Source organism: Stegodyphus dumicola, chromosome X1 (genome assembly GCF_044657685.1).
Source record: "Stegodyphus dumicola isolate Sdum_Otavi_A_Nest chromosome X1, ASM4465768v1".
NCBI classification, from domain to species: domain Eukaryota; kingdom Metazoa; phylum Arthropoda; class Arachnida; order Araneae; family Eresidae; genus Stegodyphus; species Stegodyphus dumicola.
Window position 1 is genome coordinate 133211315 of NC_140780.1, and position 18127 is coordinate 133229441.

Below are 18127 nucleotides of genomic sequence, written 5' to 3' on the forward strand. Positions count from 1 at the left end.
TTTTTCCCAAAGAAAAGCAACCCAAAAGGCAAAAAAAGTAGATTGCTTCGATAAATAATATTTCAATAACTTGTAGTTGCATTCTGACTGTACAAGTAAGCATATATAATATGTTTTGATTTGAAATATTTCTAAATGACATTTTAGAAGTTAATAGCGTAAAGCATATTTCAAATGAGAACTAATTCTGTTAAGTTGTTGTTAAACTTATTTTTATTGTATCTTGTGTTATTATTGATTCGAGTTTGTGCTAGCTTAGCATTCTAGATAAAATATAATAGTATAACATTAAAGTAATTGGCATAAGAAAACCTGCCTCCTTAACCCCCACTTTTGAAAAATTAAATAATTTATTTAGGTACTGTGAGTAAAGTTCTTTTGTCTAAATTAAGATAACAATCTTAATGCATTTATTTAAATGTAATATTGATGTAAGCCTAAGTTACAAAATTATTAAAAATTATATATGTTATTATATTGAATCCGGAGAAAAATATGCCAATGTAAAATTTACAATTAGGCTGAAACTCAAACTTAGATTAGCAGAAAGTTTGAAAACTGCCAATTTAAGGTTGTTTTTTGATTAATTTTAAATAGCTGTTATTATAGTTATCTTAGAAGCAGTAGTGCAGTTCTCTTAGTTAACATGCAGATAAAGAAATGATTAGAAATAAACAGGCACTTAAAGAAAAAAAAAATCCCTGCAAATTAAAAAAAAGGAACTTTATGCTAAGAGTAGCGCATTTTATCTGTTATTTTAAAATTGAGTAAGTACTATTAAATTTTTTAATGTTCAGTGTAAAATGCATACTGCAGTAACATTGTCTCTTCTAACTTATAGCTATCTCTCACACGCAGCTCATTTTAAACGCTGATTCTTCAGATTTAAAACGCTAATTTCTATGTTGTCAGTTGCATCTCCATGCTCAGTGTCATCATAGCTACGTCATCACTCCCCACTGCCTGTTTCAGGGGGAAAAGCTCTATGAGCTAGCCCTTCTCTTTTAAGTCCTGTATTAAGGCTTTAATGCTTTATAGACCCATGCAGGGAATAATCAGAATGCAGAACATTTAATGCACAGCACTGGGACTTATATGTGACAGTTATGAGTTTTCACCTCTCCGGCTATGTCAAAATACATGTCGTTTGACCACAGAATATTCTAAGATCATACATTGTCAACGGTTAGTCTCGCTAAAAATCGGAATGAGCATCTTGCACGGATACCACTTTAATGTGGATTGCAAAACTTTTCGCACCGTAAACTAAGGCATAGTCCCTCGAGCCCTTGTCGAAGAATATCAGAAACAAAATTCTCTGCCGACCAGAGTAGCAGTGACTTTTTCAGTTTTCGGTTTCATTTGAAGTCTGTTTCAGTCCACTTTGCAGCACATCCAACTGGCTAATCTCTTCAGATGAAATAATCATCTTTTTCAAAATATGTTAAAACACAGGCCCTTTTCGCAAGCCTTTCAAATATCAACTTTCTGGCAGATGCAACTAAGCTATTACTACAGTTCTGATAAAATAACTTGACCGGTAAAGTTTGTTTTTTGTTCTGTGAATTAAGTGACAAATTATTTTACGACACAGACTACTAGCTCTTTAAAGCTCCTATTTTGCATTCCGTCCTTTCTTCATTGCAAGAAAAGCTCTACCTAGTGGTCGAAGTTTGAACTATTAATTTTTATTGCAGTTTTGTTTCCCCTATAGTCCTTAAAATGTTCATGACAAGTCTCAAAGAAATATGTCATTCGGAACTGGCTATATATAGCTCAACGTGGAATCACTCTAATTACAGCCAACCTATATATATATTCAAAGGTGTGCGCAAAAATTGAATTTTTTTGCTTGTTTTTCACTTTAATTACTAATTTTTATAGTTCTTTCACATTCATAGAAATTCAAAGCTTTATTGTTATTAATTATTTAAATTTTTATTACTATTATTATTTGGTACAGTATATTTTGCACAAAATAATAATAGTAATAAAATATGTAACAAATTATCAATCAAAGAAATATAAATATTATACAAAATTACAATAATATCAAGGTGATATACATTTCCTTCTGTTACTGATAGAGAGCTAGTCCACTGTGTAAGCAAATTGTGATATATATATTTTATCAGGCTTCGATTATGAATTTAAATTTATTGAATTTTTTAGGAACGAATATGTTTCAAGTCGCTGCTCATGAATTTGGCCATTCGCTGGGTCTTTCGCATTCCGATGAAAAAAGGGCTCTCATGGCTCCTTATTATAGGGGATATCAACCCTCATTTAAATTAGATGTTGACGACGTCAAAGCAATTCAAGCTCTTTATGGTAAGTTTATTATTTAATTGATTACCTGTTCTGACACATATCAAAAGTATTTCTGGTAATGGCGGGAAATATACATTTATATTCTTCTTTCGCTTAGTTTCACATTATTAAAATAATTTTAAAAAAGCCTAAAAATAAGCATTTTATTATAGGGCAGCAAAAATTATTGTATTATTGATTTACCCCTCAAAAGGCTGTTGTTATGTTCCCATGAAATGCTGTTTTACTCAAAATCGTGTTATACCAAATAAACACATATCATAAAAACGGTATTTAATCTTTCAAATATTGACAAAACTATGTTATTTTCTTTTGATAGTTCACAAATATTAACTATAAAAGATATATTATATTATCATATCATATAGAAATATTATATTATTATAATATTTACATTATTATATAGCTTTTATATAATTTTCTTTCTTATGAAATATTCTAATTTTCTAAGCTTTCCACCTAAAATTTTTTTTTCGTTTGTTTGTGTTGTTTTAACTGATGTTATTAAATTTCATTCTATGCAGTTAAGTATTTGTGAAACAATGATTTAGCTTTTTGGCCTTTTTGGCTTATTATTTCCCTAAACATTTCCCGCAAAGTTTCAAAATAATATCTGGGATTGCATAAACATTTTGCTTTATTCGGTAACAATATACTGAAATTCTTTTAAATGCTTAAGTTTGTTTATACTTCCCCCCCCCCCCTTTCTGCTTGTATGGCTTGGCTATAAATTAGAATTTTAACCAAGCAAACCGATTTTTGAACAATGCCTCACGTGAAAACATATTGCTTTGATAAAAGAAACTTTTCACTATATTAAATTCTCTTAAAATATGATTAAGTTTGTTTGGAATTCCCCCCCCCTTTCGAGTTGTATAGCTTGGGTATAAATTAGAATTTTAACGAAGCAAACTGGTTTTTGAACAATGTCAATGATTGCAAAGATGCTTTGTAATAGAAGATTCTCTGTAATTCTTTGATTGTATTATACTAAAAACCCTACTGTTGGAATGTTATATGGCGGCTGCAGGTACATATTACGTATGCGTTCTTCTTACATACTTCATCCTTCTAGAGTAACTGCGAACACATTTTCTCCGATTATATTCCAGCTATAACTTTAAATAAACTTCCTTATACTATATTAGAGAGCTGAAACGTAGTTACTCAAAGCCCCGGTTTGGGACAATACTAGAAATGCTTTGATACCGTTTTATAAAAGGAGCTTTTCACTAGATTAAACGCTTCACGCCTAGTAATTTATATTCATATTCTAGGAGCTATAAGAATTTATATTAAAACATTTCCGGCAGGGAGAGAATTGTCTGTTTTGCTACTACCGTACCCGCCCTTTATTAAACTCGCCTATCAATAAAATCAGCCGCTTACTACATTCAGATTTTCAGAAAACAGAACAAATGTATATTAATCAGATGAATAAATAAATTGATCTTCAATTGATCATCTGATTGATTAATCAGATGATAATAAATTGATCTTCGCCCTTTATAAAACTCAGATTTGCAGAACACTGATTTTTCAATGTCAGAATTATCCACTGCTATCTATCAAAGTAGTTTGCAGTTTTTCCATTTAACATACTGAAAACATTTAACTTACCGTGTCTTATTTATTGCTCAGGTATGTAGTGCTTCAATCAAAACGGTTTGGGCGAAATTTCGGCTAATGTAGTAATTATCCTTTCCGTCACTCTGACTTACAGACACTACTTGCGAGGCCTTTTGTCTAGACCAGAAGATGACAAAGACAGAACTTCTTCATCTAAAGGCTAAAAAAAGGTGGGTTTTCTTACAGTACACTGAATGTTTCTTACGAATTCCATCTGACAGAGGGTGCAGATGTAACCTCTCCATCCCCATCTTTCAAGATTTCCATAATCAAAATATTTCTATTTGGATGCCACATTATTTTATAATGAGCTCTCGGAGAACTTCATGAAACTTTTTTTAGCATTATCGTAGATTATTAGGTTTTGAATGAAAAGGAAGTGATCGGTTTAGGTTGAAAATGAAGCAGAGAGAGCATTAGTCATGCCTGTAATAGTGAAGCGGGAGCCCCCTTAACACAGTGCAATTTGATTTAATCGATCGAGATTGATTTGATCAACGAAGTGCTGGCTAAAAACACGAATTTTAATATTAAACAAATCACTGGAAGAAGCACGCTTTAATGAAATCTGTGCATAAATTTATAACATGTCGAATATGCCTAGTTTGAAGCCTGGAAGAACAGTATAAATTGTAAAATATTTCGATTCTTTTGGTAAGTGAAACCAAAGAAAAAGTACACTAAAACTTGGAATTTTCCAAAGAGAATTCTGCAATTTTAAGAAAGAATTATGAAAAACTAACAGAAAATATAAATTTCTCATGGAAGTACAAAGAGGATAGAAAATTGAAACTTGTCTCTTAGAATGATTTCAAGCTATAAGACTAAAATATATTCCTATTTCTAGAGTTTTCTTGACTGCAAAAGCTGTGGCATTCACTAAAATGCTAAGAGAGAATGGTTACCAACATATTGTCAGATCTTGTATTTTTACCAGCATTGTCAGATGGAAAGATGCAGATATCATTGTCTATTTGAAACTGTAGGCTAAGAAGAAATAGGTGGCTGATAACTAGATGTATCCTGTGGTTGATAACTAGATAAACTTTTACCTGGACTGCTAAAGGAATATGAGCTACATGAAACTTATAATACAGATGAAATTGGTCGGTTTTACAAAGTACTTCAAAAACACATACTAATGTTAAAATCTGAAACAACAGCTGGCTTTATGAAACTGAAGGAGTTGCTGTACTATTAACATGAATATGTATGCAATAATAAAGAATATTACCATTGGTTATTGGCAAAAGCAGAAAATCTCGATGTTTGAAAAGAGTCAAGAATTTCCCTCCAACTTACCGTAGCAACAAAAACCCATGGATGATTGATTGGCAGTACTTTTACTTATTTTATTCTGAAATCGAATAGCGAATATATGAAGTAAATAATATAAGGCAGCTTTAGTGCTATATAACTGTATCGCGCACGTTTTTGAACTAGTTATGAAAAATATTTAATTAGTGTTTCTATCCAGCAAACATAACTTCTATCATTCAGCCCCTACAGTGCATTACAAAAGCTTTCAAATATCATTATAAAAACTTTGCTGTTCAAAAATTTGTAAAAAAAACTTAATCTTTCGAAAATGCATGCACTTAGAAGGCCATAACCAAGCCGAACATGTTACGCGTACTATCGTCAGTGTATGAAAGAGAAACTAATGAATCTGCAGTGGTGCCTGAGCTAAAAAGGTAGTGGATGATGATTCTTCACCACCAGGATTTGGCGATTGGGTCCCCTAATCCCCAGTCGCCCTTTAAAAGAGGGAGTATATATTTTCTCTCTCCTTCCGGCATGCCTGCGTGGTGTAACGCTTAGCACACTCGGCGCGTATTCGAGAGGTCCAGTTCAAGGCCCGGCGAGGGCACTGCTCATTCTTCACGGCTTCCTAATAAAAAAAACCTAATGACTCTGCACTCTTAGTAAGTAGACGGTATTTTAAAAACAGCAAATTAAGGTAACAATTATCCTTTCACAGATTCCCTGTGGTAGCTTAAAAGAGTCAGCATATCCTTACACAGACGAGGTGTGGCCGATTAATTGGGATTTTACTACATCGACCATTAAGACAGTTCAACACATTAAAATTTGATATTTGTGTGTACACATATTTATACTTGGGAATTAAAATGAAAGCAAAGACTTAAAAGATATCTTCTTCTCTGTAAAGGTTCCAGAGACCAGCCATCGCCACCAGAAGATGATGAGCCATCTGGTCCACCGCCAGATACAAGTGACGCACCAGATCTATGCCAAGATGCATCAATAGATACAGTCACTAGAACACAGAATGGTAGTAGCTATGTATTTAAAGGTGAGATTTAAACAAATATTTTCGATTTTTTATTCGAACAAAGAAATATTTTTAGTCCGTCTGTATCTGAAAAACTACTACAAAAATAATAAATATTACGTGAATTCTCTTAAACAAAAAAGGACACGAATAAATGAATATTTAGCTGCGAAATCACTAGCACTGGATATATCCTTAGGACGAATTCCACGATTCCAAGCAAATTAACCTTCCGTATAGGTTATCGTATAGAGAGATGGTGTTTAATAACAGCATTTATTTATTTTATAAGAAATATTAGTCACATTTAAAAGTAAAAGCTATGAGAGGTTTCATTATATTATGAAAATCCTGTTAACTTATAGCTATTTATTTTACCTCTGATCGTTTGAACTAATTAATTTTGTTTTTGTTTCAAAGTTGCATGCATTGCTTTTTAGATTTCCAATGAAGCTATTTTCTTTTAAATTCGTAGCATATTTGACCCCATCTTAATTATATAGGTGAATTTTATTGGAAAATTCTCAAGGATGGCATTGCCGATGGATATCCTAGAAAAATCTCTGAAGACTGGGATGGATTAGAAGGAAATTTAGACGCATCCTTTACTTGGTCAAATGGGAAAACTTACTTTTTCAAGGTAATATGCATTTTGAGATAAACTCTGCAACACAAATGAATGCAATCTGCGTTTGTTAATAATAACAGCATGACGTAATATAGTTAAACATTTTGAAATAGCGCAGCAATTATAATGTCGTTTTTTATATCTATATCTATGAGCACAAACTGCTATCTTATATTTTCTGCTCCCTGGTGAACAAAGAACAACTGCTTGATTTTCAGTGTAATCAGCTCTGATTTTACATACATATTTATTCTGCAATTACAATTTTTTTGTTTCAGATATTTGTTCAGATGATTCATATGCGTTTTGTTCATATTTCCTATATCTCTTACGCACTCACTCAATCGATGTTTACTTTCATACTTTTAATTATTTTGTGCATAGACAAGATGGTTCAAAAACTCTTAAACAACTTTCAAAGTTTGCTCGTAAATATAAATACAAACCATTTTCACACAAGTACGTAGCACCAAACATCCTTCGGGTCTGCTAGGTGTGCATTGTTTGCTAATTAGGCAGAGCGAATGATTATTATACAAGACATTGATTTTGTGCGATGGAAAAATTTTCTTTATAACCACAGCAATCACGTAAGTCGAGTCTTTTAATTTCTTCATTTGAGGTTACCTCAGATGCCTTGAGCGTGAATGCTCAGAAGCATTTGATAATAATCTCGTCTCAAGAGTAGTTGGATAAGCCTGGTATTTATGGACACAAACAAGCTTTGACATTGCGAGGCACGCAATGCAGTGGATGGAATAAACGAAGGTTAGTATTCAAGCAAGATTACACTCTTCTCATCTGGGACGTAATTTCTTACAAAATTGCAAGGAAGAAGCCGCAAAGGGAACAGTTGCTTTTGAGCAGATTAGGATATCACACAAGAGCAAAAACACAGCAACCTTGGAATGAACTTCTCCGGGAGTTGTAAACATGGTACGCATGTTTAATAAACATGTTTTATAACCTTACTTAATTTTTTTATCTTTCTTTCTCTCCGTATCTCTAGCTTCTACAAGATGCGTTTGAGATTATACATTCCTAAGTAAAACTGCTTTGTTTATAACACTTAAAGAACATAGTCTAACACCATTTGAACCAACCTGTACACTGATGATTAAAAAATATCTGTCATAGATGTAAAGGCAGCTAGAAAGGACCGAAACTTTTTGCAATAGAGCATGTGTACGGAAATGATATGTTGACATGGTACAGAGGGCTGTTAAGCGGTAGATAAAAGTGTTCTGCTTGTGTAAATCGTCATTCCTCGTACGAATTTTAAGGGATAGATATCACTGCATTAAAGAAGAGCTTCCCGACGTCTATTTTATACATAAAACTGCCTCTGAAATAGAGCAGCTGCTCCATTTCTGTCCGCAACACCCTAGATGAAATACATGTCAGTAGGCTTCGGCTTCGTGTAGCAATGATTACCGCTCCGGGGATGACAATTTATTCCAGAAGAACGCTTTTATCTATTGCCCAATAGTATCCCGTACTACCTCAACGGGTCATTTTCGTACACATATTAAGTCCCAATCAGATATGTTTCCGCTACGAGGGACTGGACGTCGAAAGGGACAATTCTCAGAACCCGCACATTTCCACAAAACTTACGTAGCTAGGTTACCATTTTCTCTTACTACAAAGACTTGAACAGTAAACGTCAAAACAGTAAACGATTATCTCCCAGATTGGGATCACGTGATCCTTCAGAAGTAAAACTTTCGTCTGATTGGTTGATCTCTACCCGGGACAAAGCTGCAGCCGAAATAATTTCGGCGAGGTTTCATAACATTCCACGTAGCCGGTACATTGTTTCCGTAGCTAGGCGGGACTTCGCTTCCAGCGGAGCTGTTTTTTCTAAGAATCCTTCTATTTAAGTCAGCGCTAACAGAATCTCGTTTCTCAGAAATGTCCCGTCTAGCAGGGACCGTCGCTAGATGTCATAACCTCTTTACATTGTAAGGTTTTAAGTTAAACTAACCAAGTTTCTTTTTAAGTTACCCTTTCCTGTGAACTCTTATTTCAACTTCCCTTCAGAATGAGCGCGGGGTTCAGCTTTATGCTAATTTGTGTTGGAGCCAAGTTTTGTATTTAAAGGTTAGTGAGGAACTTCTCAAGTGTGTGAGAGAGCTTTTAGTCTCAGACCACGTCGGCTCGGTGGACGTTCGCCAGAATAATTAGTATTTAAATTCTTACGCCTTAGCGCTATTACTCTAATACTGATTGAAGTAATTTAAGTGCGTTAGTACTTAGCAAAGGCTTGCTACGCACCATACATAGGCCAATTTCGCGTTTAAGCTCTGTGACAGCGACTATTTAAATGTCTACTGAAGTTTTACTTTAAATTGCTTGATTGTTCAGTTTGGACCCAAGGGCGGTCGTTATTTTTTCTGTTATCACTCCCGAGCTGGGAGTTGCTGTAAATAGTGATTTAAATAAAAGGGTCTTTTACACCCTTCTTACGTTGTAATTCTTCTAGCACTCACAAGAACATAGCTGCATTCAGCTCACTGTTCGAGTTCAGGACATTGATACTGTCACCATTCTGTTTGCCAAAAGTATGCATAGAACACTAAGTCCTGACAACATAACCAAATTTGCTTATTTGGCTTAAATGTGACATCCCTTTACTTTTCCCAGATATTTTTTAATCACCCAGTATATTGCGCATATGCATATCATAAGCGTGAGTTTCCTGGACGTCTTCGCGCAGCTTCCTGGTCCCTTTGCTCTCCAATATTAATCGAATTACTCTATGAAATTACCTTTCATTCACGTCATTCTAAATAGCAGCTGTCTAACTTATTATGTGAACATTATACAGGCAAAATTTTTAGAAGAGTTTGTAAAAATTTGCATATCAATATATCAGTAAATTTATCAAAACTGAGAACCGAACGAAATATTTGTCTCTAATTTTTTTGTAATGAAATTTAGAGTTTCGGTTTAAACAGGAAAAATTCCATGACTTAAAATTTTCAACATTTCGGCCTTCGGTGGAGAGGGTGACCTTAAGCTGCTGATGACCTCCAGAACAGTTAACTAATTATATTCTCAAATTTATTGGTCATTTTTAGAGACAGCTGACTTACGAAATTGATTGCAATAAGAGGCTATACTACATTTCTTTGAAAAAATAAAATTGTTAGAGAACTAGTTAATTTTACGAAAGTAAGACGATTAAGAGGCTAATTAGAGCTGTCAAATGGACACTGGAGAAATTAAACAGCGTTCGAGAAATTAAATGAAGAGAGTTAAGATAATGCGTATACGGAAAATCATGTTCCGCAAAATCCACGTTTAGCAAGGGTTTTATCCTTGAAAAGCGAGGAATGTATTTTACGCCAGAATTATTTTATAGCAAGTTGAATTTTTTTAACAAAGCGTTATTAAATGAATATAAGCGAATTTGAAGATCTTTGGAAATGGTGGAGCCGAGCTGCGCGAAAACGTCCAGGAAACTTACGCTTTGCTTACGCTCTTCCCGGTATTTTGTATTTCAAGATTGGTAGCTATGACTTGCTATTAAGTTTAGTTTACATCATGTACACCTTCTGTTGATAGCATGAGGTTGTGGACTGTATATTAATTCATAAACGTCAAGTTGACATTTATTTTCTTTCATGCGCAATAATGCCGCTTAAAAGGGCAAAGAAGGAGTAAGGATTACAATTGACTGCCGCCTTGACCGAGTAGAGGTGGTGGTGTGGTGTATTTAATTATGGCAAAACACACTATGGCTATCTGCCTAAGGGGTGGGATGCCTTCGTGGAGGACTTTCTAAGGGAAAATGGCTCGTATACACATTACACATAGGGAAAACCACAAAAACGCTCATGCAGCCAGCCCGTTCGCGGGATTCGAACCTCGGACCAAACTACCAGTGTTCAGCGACTTTACCGCTCGGCCACTGGTGGGCCTGACCGAGTAGAGGAAAGGAGATTCGGTGTGGACCGAGAGCTTACTTATCGTTTACTGATTAGTACTGGGCTCTCGCCACTGACATTACGTGGCGCTGCAAATGTTAAACCAGTGCAAATACACAGAAATATTCTATCCGAGACGGAACATCTCCCTTGCCAATTTGCTCCCTTTTTTGAATTAAGGTAATGAGAATTTTGTTAAAAGTGATAGTAACTTAGTGATAGCAAAAGCAGAATTTATTTAACACATTAACGAAGGAAATATGTTCCTGTTAACTTCTATTAAAGTTATCGTGTTTAAAAATATTACACTAGATTAGCTTAAAATCACCGTTTTTTAAAGTTTCTGATGCTATTTCTAATGCATAATTATATTGCTCTTTAGATGATGATATTGAACAAAGGAAATAGTGTTATAGTGCCCTTTGTGCAGTATACAAAAGCAAGAGCTATGAGTTCATAATGGAAATAAAATGGGTGTCATCCTGTTTTTATTATAGCAGCTTATTTTAAAGCATAATGTAAATCAATTTACATTACATTAAATACTTGAATAAACAACTGTGTTAAATTATTGTAGTATTTAAATATTTAAAATTTACTATATCTTTCATAGGGAGGAAGATATTGGCGTTTTACTAATAAAGATATGGATAGTGGTTATCCTAAACTATTAAGAAACGGTTTTGACGGCGTACCAGACATGTTGGACGCAGCTTTTGTATGGAGTGGTAATGGTAAAACTTACTTTTTTAAAGGTAATATATACTTTTGTATTTTCCGGCAGACAAACCTGTTCATGAAATTAAAATGCTACGAAAATAAATATTAATTTAACGCAATGACAAATCTGTCATGTTTGCAAATATTTAATCAAAGCACCATATTTTACAGTACCCGACATTTAAAATGCAACTCCAAGAAGGAGTGGCCAGAAAGTGCTAAAACTCGGCAAACAGAAAGAGACAGCAACGAGCAATAAGTAATCCTTATTTCGAAATGATATGCATAATACGGAGAGAGACGAGCTTCAGCTCAATAAGTTGTAGGACCAACTTGGACGGTGATACACGAAGCAACACGTCTAGGTACAGAGTCAATGAAACTACGGATGGCGTCCTGAGAAATAGCTCTCCATTTTCTGTCAACTGTCTTGTCACAGTTCGTCTTCTAAAAGCGGCAGTGGCCAGAATCTGCAAATGGCGTCCATTCATATCCCAAATGTGTTCGATTGGTGAGAGATCAGTACAGAACGGAGGCCAGGGAAGCATATGTACCCCTTGCAAAGCACCTTTGCTGATGCGAAGTGTTGGGTAGGGCATTGTCCTGCTGATAAAGGGCATTTCGCACTCCCTGAGGTTAGGAGAGTGTCACCAGTCGCAGTACATCCTCCACGTATCGTTGGGAAGTCATAATGCCCTGAATACAAACTACAGATGACCTGGAATTGTGTGCAACGCCACCATTGCTGACGGGTTGGACCTGTCTCCACATCGCTGCCACACTCGTACATGGCGCCTATCATTGGAGAAACAGAAGCGTGACTCATCTGAGAACACGATCCTATGCCATCCCATCGTCCACATCGCTCGAGCCCGGCGCCATTGCAGGCGTTGGCGCCTATGATGTGGGGACACTAGCAGTCTTCTTAACGGACGCCACGAGTTCAGGCCACTAGTCACCAATGGACGGCAGATGTTTCTGGTCGATATGAGGACATCTAGGATGTCTTGAACATGCTGCAGAATGGAGGTAGAAGTGGCGAGCCGGTGCGCCACCGCTTGTCGGCGGATGCGTCGAACAACGCGTGCCGACGTCACTCTGGCTGCACCGGCACCCTTCGAACTTGCCACATTTCTTTGTTCCAAACATTGCCGCTATAACCGCTGCACTGTGGACGCGCCCAGGCGTGTGTCACTCCAGGTCATTTGCTGTATGGACCAACCTGGCTATCTCAATCCAATCACCATGCCCCTCATAAAATAATCTGTCTGCTGGAACTAGCTTCGTTCACGACGGCCTGGCATTCTCTACTATTACATGCGTCCACTGAGATAAGACCAAATTTTCTACGATGACTTCCAAAGCAGAAATAACGGCACGAAAATTGAGCATTCTACAGATTCCTTCCCTTATATTTTCTCCAACGCGTGCTAGAAAGCTGGGCATTTCTCATCATTCGCATAACTCGGTGAAATGCGTCTACCCTGAAATTTGCATAATTTTCGGACCACTCCTTCTTCGTGTTGCATTTTAAATGTCGTGAATTATAATATAATTATAATTAAATATAGTGTACTATAATTAAATTAAATATAGTGTACTGTAATTAAATTTAGTGTATTATAATTAAATAGTATTATGAAACACAAATTTAAGCTTTCTTTATATATTCTTTATCACTTTATCACACATTTTGCAAATAAGATATTTTAAAAAACAGTTTCTCTGAATACTTAGTTTGTAAAAACTTTTTTCTATTATACCCAGTTATTTTTAATTTCAAAAATTTTCCTTTCCCTTCTGATTTCAATTTCCTGCCAGAATGTAAATTTACTGACGTATGTGCAAATCTAAGTGAGTTCGAAACAGTATTTAAGCAGCAGTTTTAAGAGTTCGCAGTAGTTCAAAATCTTAGGTAAAGTAACCGGCATTTATAACGTTTGTCTCCATAACAATTACATCCCGCTAGCCTCGAAAGAAGCCAACATTCGAATGCTTCCCAAACCTGAAAAATTTCAGGACAACCCGGCCAATTATAGGCCAATTAGCCTGCTGTCGTCCCTTAGTAAGATCCTGGAAAAACTCATCTGAACTCATCACAGAATGCAGAAACATTTTAACTACTTATCATATCACCAGCACGGTTTCCGTAAGCGTCTATCTACAACAACTCAGCTGGCTCGACTAACGGAATACATCGGAGTTGCGCTACATAATAAGGTGAGTGTTGCAACCCTGCTGCTAGACTAGCCAAGGCATTCGACCGCGTCTGGCATCCGGGATTCACCTACAAATTGATTCTCTATGATTTCCTCCGGGAAATTATTCTTGTGAAAAGATCTTTTCTTGCGAACTGGACCTTTACGGTCAAATATGGAAGTGAAGTTTCAAGTGAAAAGCACATTTCTGCAGTAATTCCACAGGAATCAAATTTAGGACCGTTGTTGTTGTTGTTGTTGTTGTCCGAGGAGTCAGTGCAGAGAAGTCAAATAGGACCGAAAGTATCCAGAACAGCCGCAGCAACATTAATAACCTTCGAAGAATAGAGGAGTTGGTGCGAGGGAGCTATATCTATACTGAGGAGCCTGGACAAAATAGCAGGACAGTCGAAGAGATGGTCTGGAGAAAGTTGGATATCAGTACAATGAGGACAGCTATTATAATTTCGCTGGCCATCAGGGGATACCTTCATTCCTTTAGAGTGTTTTGTCCTCAGTCTGGCTATGGTTGTAGAAATGGCACGGTTACAATTTAAGGCGGGAATGGAGTTCTTCTTGATTGATTAAGAGATAAGTCTTCGGCTGGCTATTGAGTCAGCATCGGTAAAGGTTAAACTCTTGGAAAGTTGAGAACTATTTCGGGCGTCTTTGGCAAGGCCATTAGCCTGCTCATTTCCGTAAATATCAACATGCGCTGGTATCCACTGTAGTGTTCAGGTCCTTTGGGCTGCAGTAGTTTTGTTTATGAGCACGACAATGTCCTGGGTAAGTTGAGAGTTGCCTCTTAGAAGGCTTATAGGAATTCTGAGGAGTTCAGTCCAAGAAAGACCACCTCTTCAGAAGCTCTGGCAAACTTCCTTTTCCATGGATAGTGCAATATTGGAGTCTGATCTTAGGACCGCTCTTTTACATAATTTACACCAACAATTTCCTGAGCTTCAAGGAAGATGTGAACACTCTTCTTGCCTGCTATGCCGATGACACGGCTCTAGCCATCAAATCTATGAATCCAAATCATGCACTTACCAAAATACAAAAGAAAATCTCTATTATTGGAAAATGGTGTAGCGGGTGGAAGACTTGCATCCAACCAGAGAAATAAAAGATTCTGCTAATAAGGAAGCACAGGAAAAGAAAAATAATTCACTCTGAAGTCAAATTATTTGGTACTCCAGTCCCCAGGATTGACTAAGCAATTTATTTAGGGTTCACCCAAAATTAAAATTTCCCATGAGCCGATCACATGTATAGATCAGTGGCAAAGCTTTCGGATTAGCATTTCGGCTATTTTCTGTGTTGAAAAGCAAGCATCTGTCACTCAGCGTTGAAAAGAGACTTTGTCTCTCGGTCATCCGACATATAGTCACGTACCCAGCATGGGCAACAGCTAGTGATAGTGAAATTAAGAAACTGCAATTACTTCAAAACAAGATGTTACGCATCATCACCGATTGCACCGTATTACGTAAGAAATAAGAGTCTACACTCTGACTTGAATATGGAAACCATTCCGAACTTTATTTCCAGAATGAACGAAAATTTCTTCAATAATCCTGCCAATTTTGCAGACATCCCAGCATACGAAATCCTAGCAGAAACTACGAGATACCGCCCTTTTGCCGCCCATCTCCTAAACTAGACCAATTAGCCTAGCAGCTAATTCCAGAAGCAAGGTGCTTCACTTTCTTTTCCCTTTCAGATGTACCTCGACGGGCAACCATACATTTTACACTGATGGTTCTAAACATGCTGAAGGCGTTGGCAGTGCTTTCCTCCACTGTTGGCAAGGCCAAGAATTACATCATTGGAAAGGCCACCTAGGTGACAGCAATAGCGTCTTTCAAGCCGAAGTGATAACAATTACAGCTGCTGTTGAATATCTAATAAGCCAGAAAATCTCAAAAGCTTATCTCTATACGGATAGTATGTCTGCCTTGCTGACCCTAGGCAAACACAACCACGTTTCCCCGTTGATCATCCGCCTTCCACAACTCTTAAAAGATAACCCACAGGTACACGTGGACATGACGTGGTCAACGCACGTCCCATCGCTGTTCCGGCGCCACCTTCCCATCTTAAAAAACTACTGAAAGGCGCAGCAGTCCAGTGGTGGCAAAGAGTATGGGAACATGGAAACAAAGGAAGAAGAGTGTATGGCTTTCTACCGATGGTGACAACGGAGAGACTCATAGCAATCGCTCCACTTACAAACTTTGTAACTGGGCACGGTCCCTTCCCGGACTACTTCAACAGACGCACTATTTCTAACACGGATCACTGTGTATGCGGGGGAGAGGGGACACCCGATCATTATATCTTCCGGTGCCCACTCACAGAACAGTGCCATTTCCCGGAACCCACGGATATGCCAGCCTTCCAAAAGTTTATACTTAAAAATAAAGCGGCAATCAACACAGTTAACACCATTAAGGCCTATGGCCAAGACCTTTGCCTCCCATTATAAAACAGTGCTATTCATAATAGTCTCAGTGACTGCATTCTGCCTTAACAAACTGTGCAACAGCACATGCTGCATGCTGTATACCGCTAGTGTTTCAGTTGTGGGTATCGCGTACATTCTGCGCAATTTACCGAAGTGCTGAAATGTGCCTTGTACCGCCACTATAAAGTACTACTCCTGAAACTATACTGAACTGCCACTATAACTGTGAACCTTTGCATAATGTATGAATACTATTCTGCACAATATAGCATTCTGTACGATAAGCATATTGTATGAATAATGTAGTGTATCCAGCATTCCGTATGGATAAGGTAATGTATAATGCGACGAATATTTGTTCCGCATGTTAAACGTAATGTGCCTCGGTGCGTTCATGTTAAACATAGTGCGTTTTGATTCTCCCGTGCTCTCATGTATTTTTCGTTTTCCTATATAAGTAGTTTTATGTGTTTAATGTAATGTGTGCGTTTAACGTAATGTTTATATATGTTTTATGCTGTTTAATGTCGTATTGTGTGTACTTTGTATCGTGTACTGTTATGTTTTGTATATTTCGTGTTGAGCTGTGTTTACTCTACGTATATTTATTTGTCATGTATTTCAAATGTGTGTGCTCAAGCTGCATGTATGACTTACCATTAAGATGCCAAATCGTATGTCTACCAAGTATCCATTGTACACTTAAGACGCCCCTGTTTGGCCACGTGAACAAACTCATTTTAATATCTCTATAAACTCCCGGGGCGGGCCTCTTGCGTCTCCAGGGAGTTGTTGCCTCTGGTAGGGGAGAGCGTGGGACACATGCCTGTTTACCTCCGTTAAACATCAGGCGTCCCCGTCCTCCGTCACCTGTCACCTGTACCTCTACGGGAGAAAATCACTCTACGGAATCATAACCGGCAGGCCCAATTTTGGATACATCAAGGAATGGCAAAAGTAGGCTAATACTTCGCCTGCTGGAAACCAGTATAACTCCAAAGTTCACAGTAGGAGAGTTAGTTCCGAATTTATGCTGCGTGTTTGAAGTAGTGCTATAAGTGAATAGTTGGTGCTAGCCACTTTCTTTAGATTGTATTGATAATCTAGGCTCAGCTTCGCTGTGTGTAATCGCCTATTTAGCGGTTTAGGTAAAGATGGAGCCAGTCGTATAGCAATCTTTATTTTATTTTTTTATACATTTTATTTTCTGCTCAAGTTACTTAGCCACAAGTGATTGGTAATTGTGAGCACCGAGAGAGCGCATCTTGTTCAGTTCAATAAATATAAAAAAGTTATTATAACCTTCTTCTTCAGTCATCTGTTCTTTCATGACCTAGCGAGAATTCGGTACCTAGTCTTTCAGTAGGGTCTTCTAGTTGATGATCCCGAAACACACATGAAGACTCTACAACTTAACATAATTTTTCACACTGTATAACTTTCAGTTTCCTTTTATCTTTTCGTATTAATTTCTAAGTGTTAATTAAATACAAAATAATATAGTAACACAATCATCAAAACAATATAATTAACAACAGTTTTGTTTGGAGTTAAAATGTTTTTCCAAATAATAATAGTAACAATAATATACACTCTTAGACAAAAAAACGACGCACCGAGAAGCTATAAAGCAAATTAGACACAAAATGATATGCATACAGGTTTCGACGGAAAATGCAAAATTTTACATTTTGGCTGCCAATGAATGAACGGTTGTCGCTACAGCGCATCTGATCTGCGCAACTGGCAGGATATTTAAGAAGAGAAATTACGATTCCAAGTCATAAATTCTTCCCGAATTTCATTCCATGTACTCTGGTAGATAGTAACTATGCCTGGCATACAGGTGCGCAAACGATATGCGCAGATGTCAGAATTTGAGAGAGGTGGTGCAGTTGGTCTCAAAGAAGCCGGTTAGTCTCATCGGCG

General features: G+C 36.9%; 1 protein-coding gene across 2 annotated transcripts in view; it reads left to right on the top strand.

The window, feature by feature from the left end:
- LOC118183209 (stromelysin-3-like) overlaps positions 1 to 18127 on the top strand; it is a 218750-nt gene that overhangs the window by 86727 nt on the left and 113896 nt on the right. For both annotated transcript variants that reach the window (XM_035352675.2, XM_085807923.1), the window contains exons 6-9: positions 2173 to 2331; positions 6134 to 6277; positions 6760 to 6896; positions 11430 to 11571. In XM_035352675.2, the coding sequence (XP_035208566.1) occupies positions 2173 to 2331; positions 6134 to 6277; positions 6760 to 6896; positions 11430 to 11571 (582 nt within the window). The remainder of the gene's footprint in view (positions 1 to 2172; positions 2332 to 6133; positions 6278 to 6759; positions 6897 to 11429; positions 11572 to 18127) is intronic.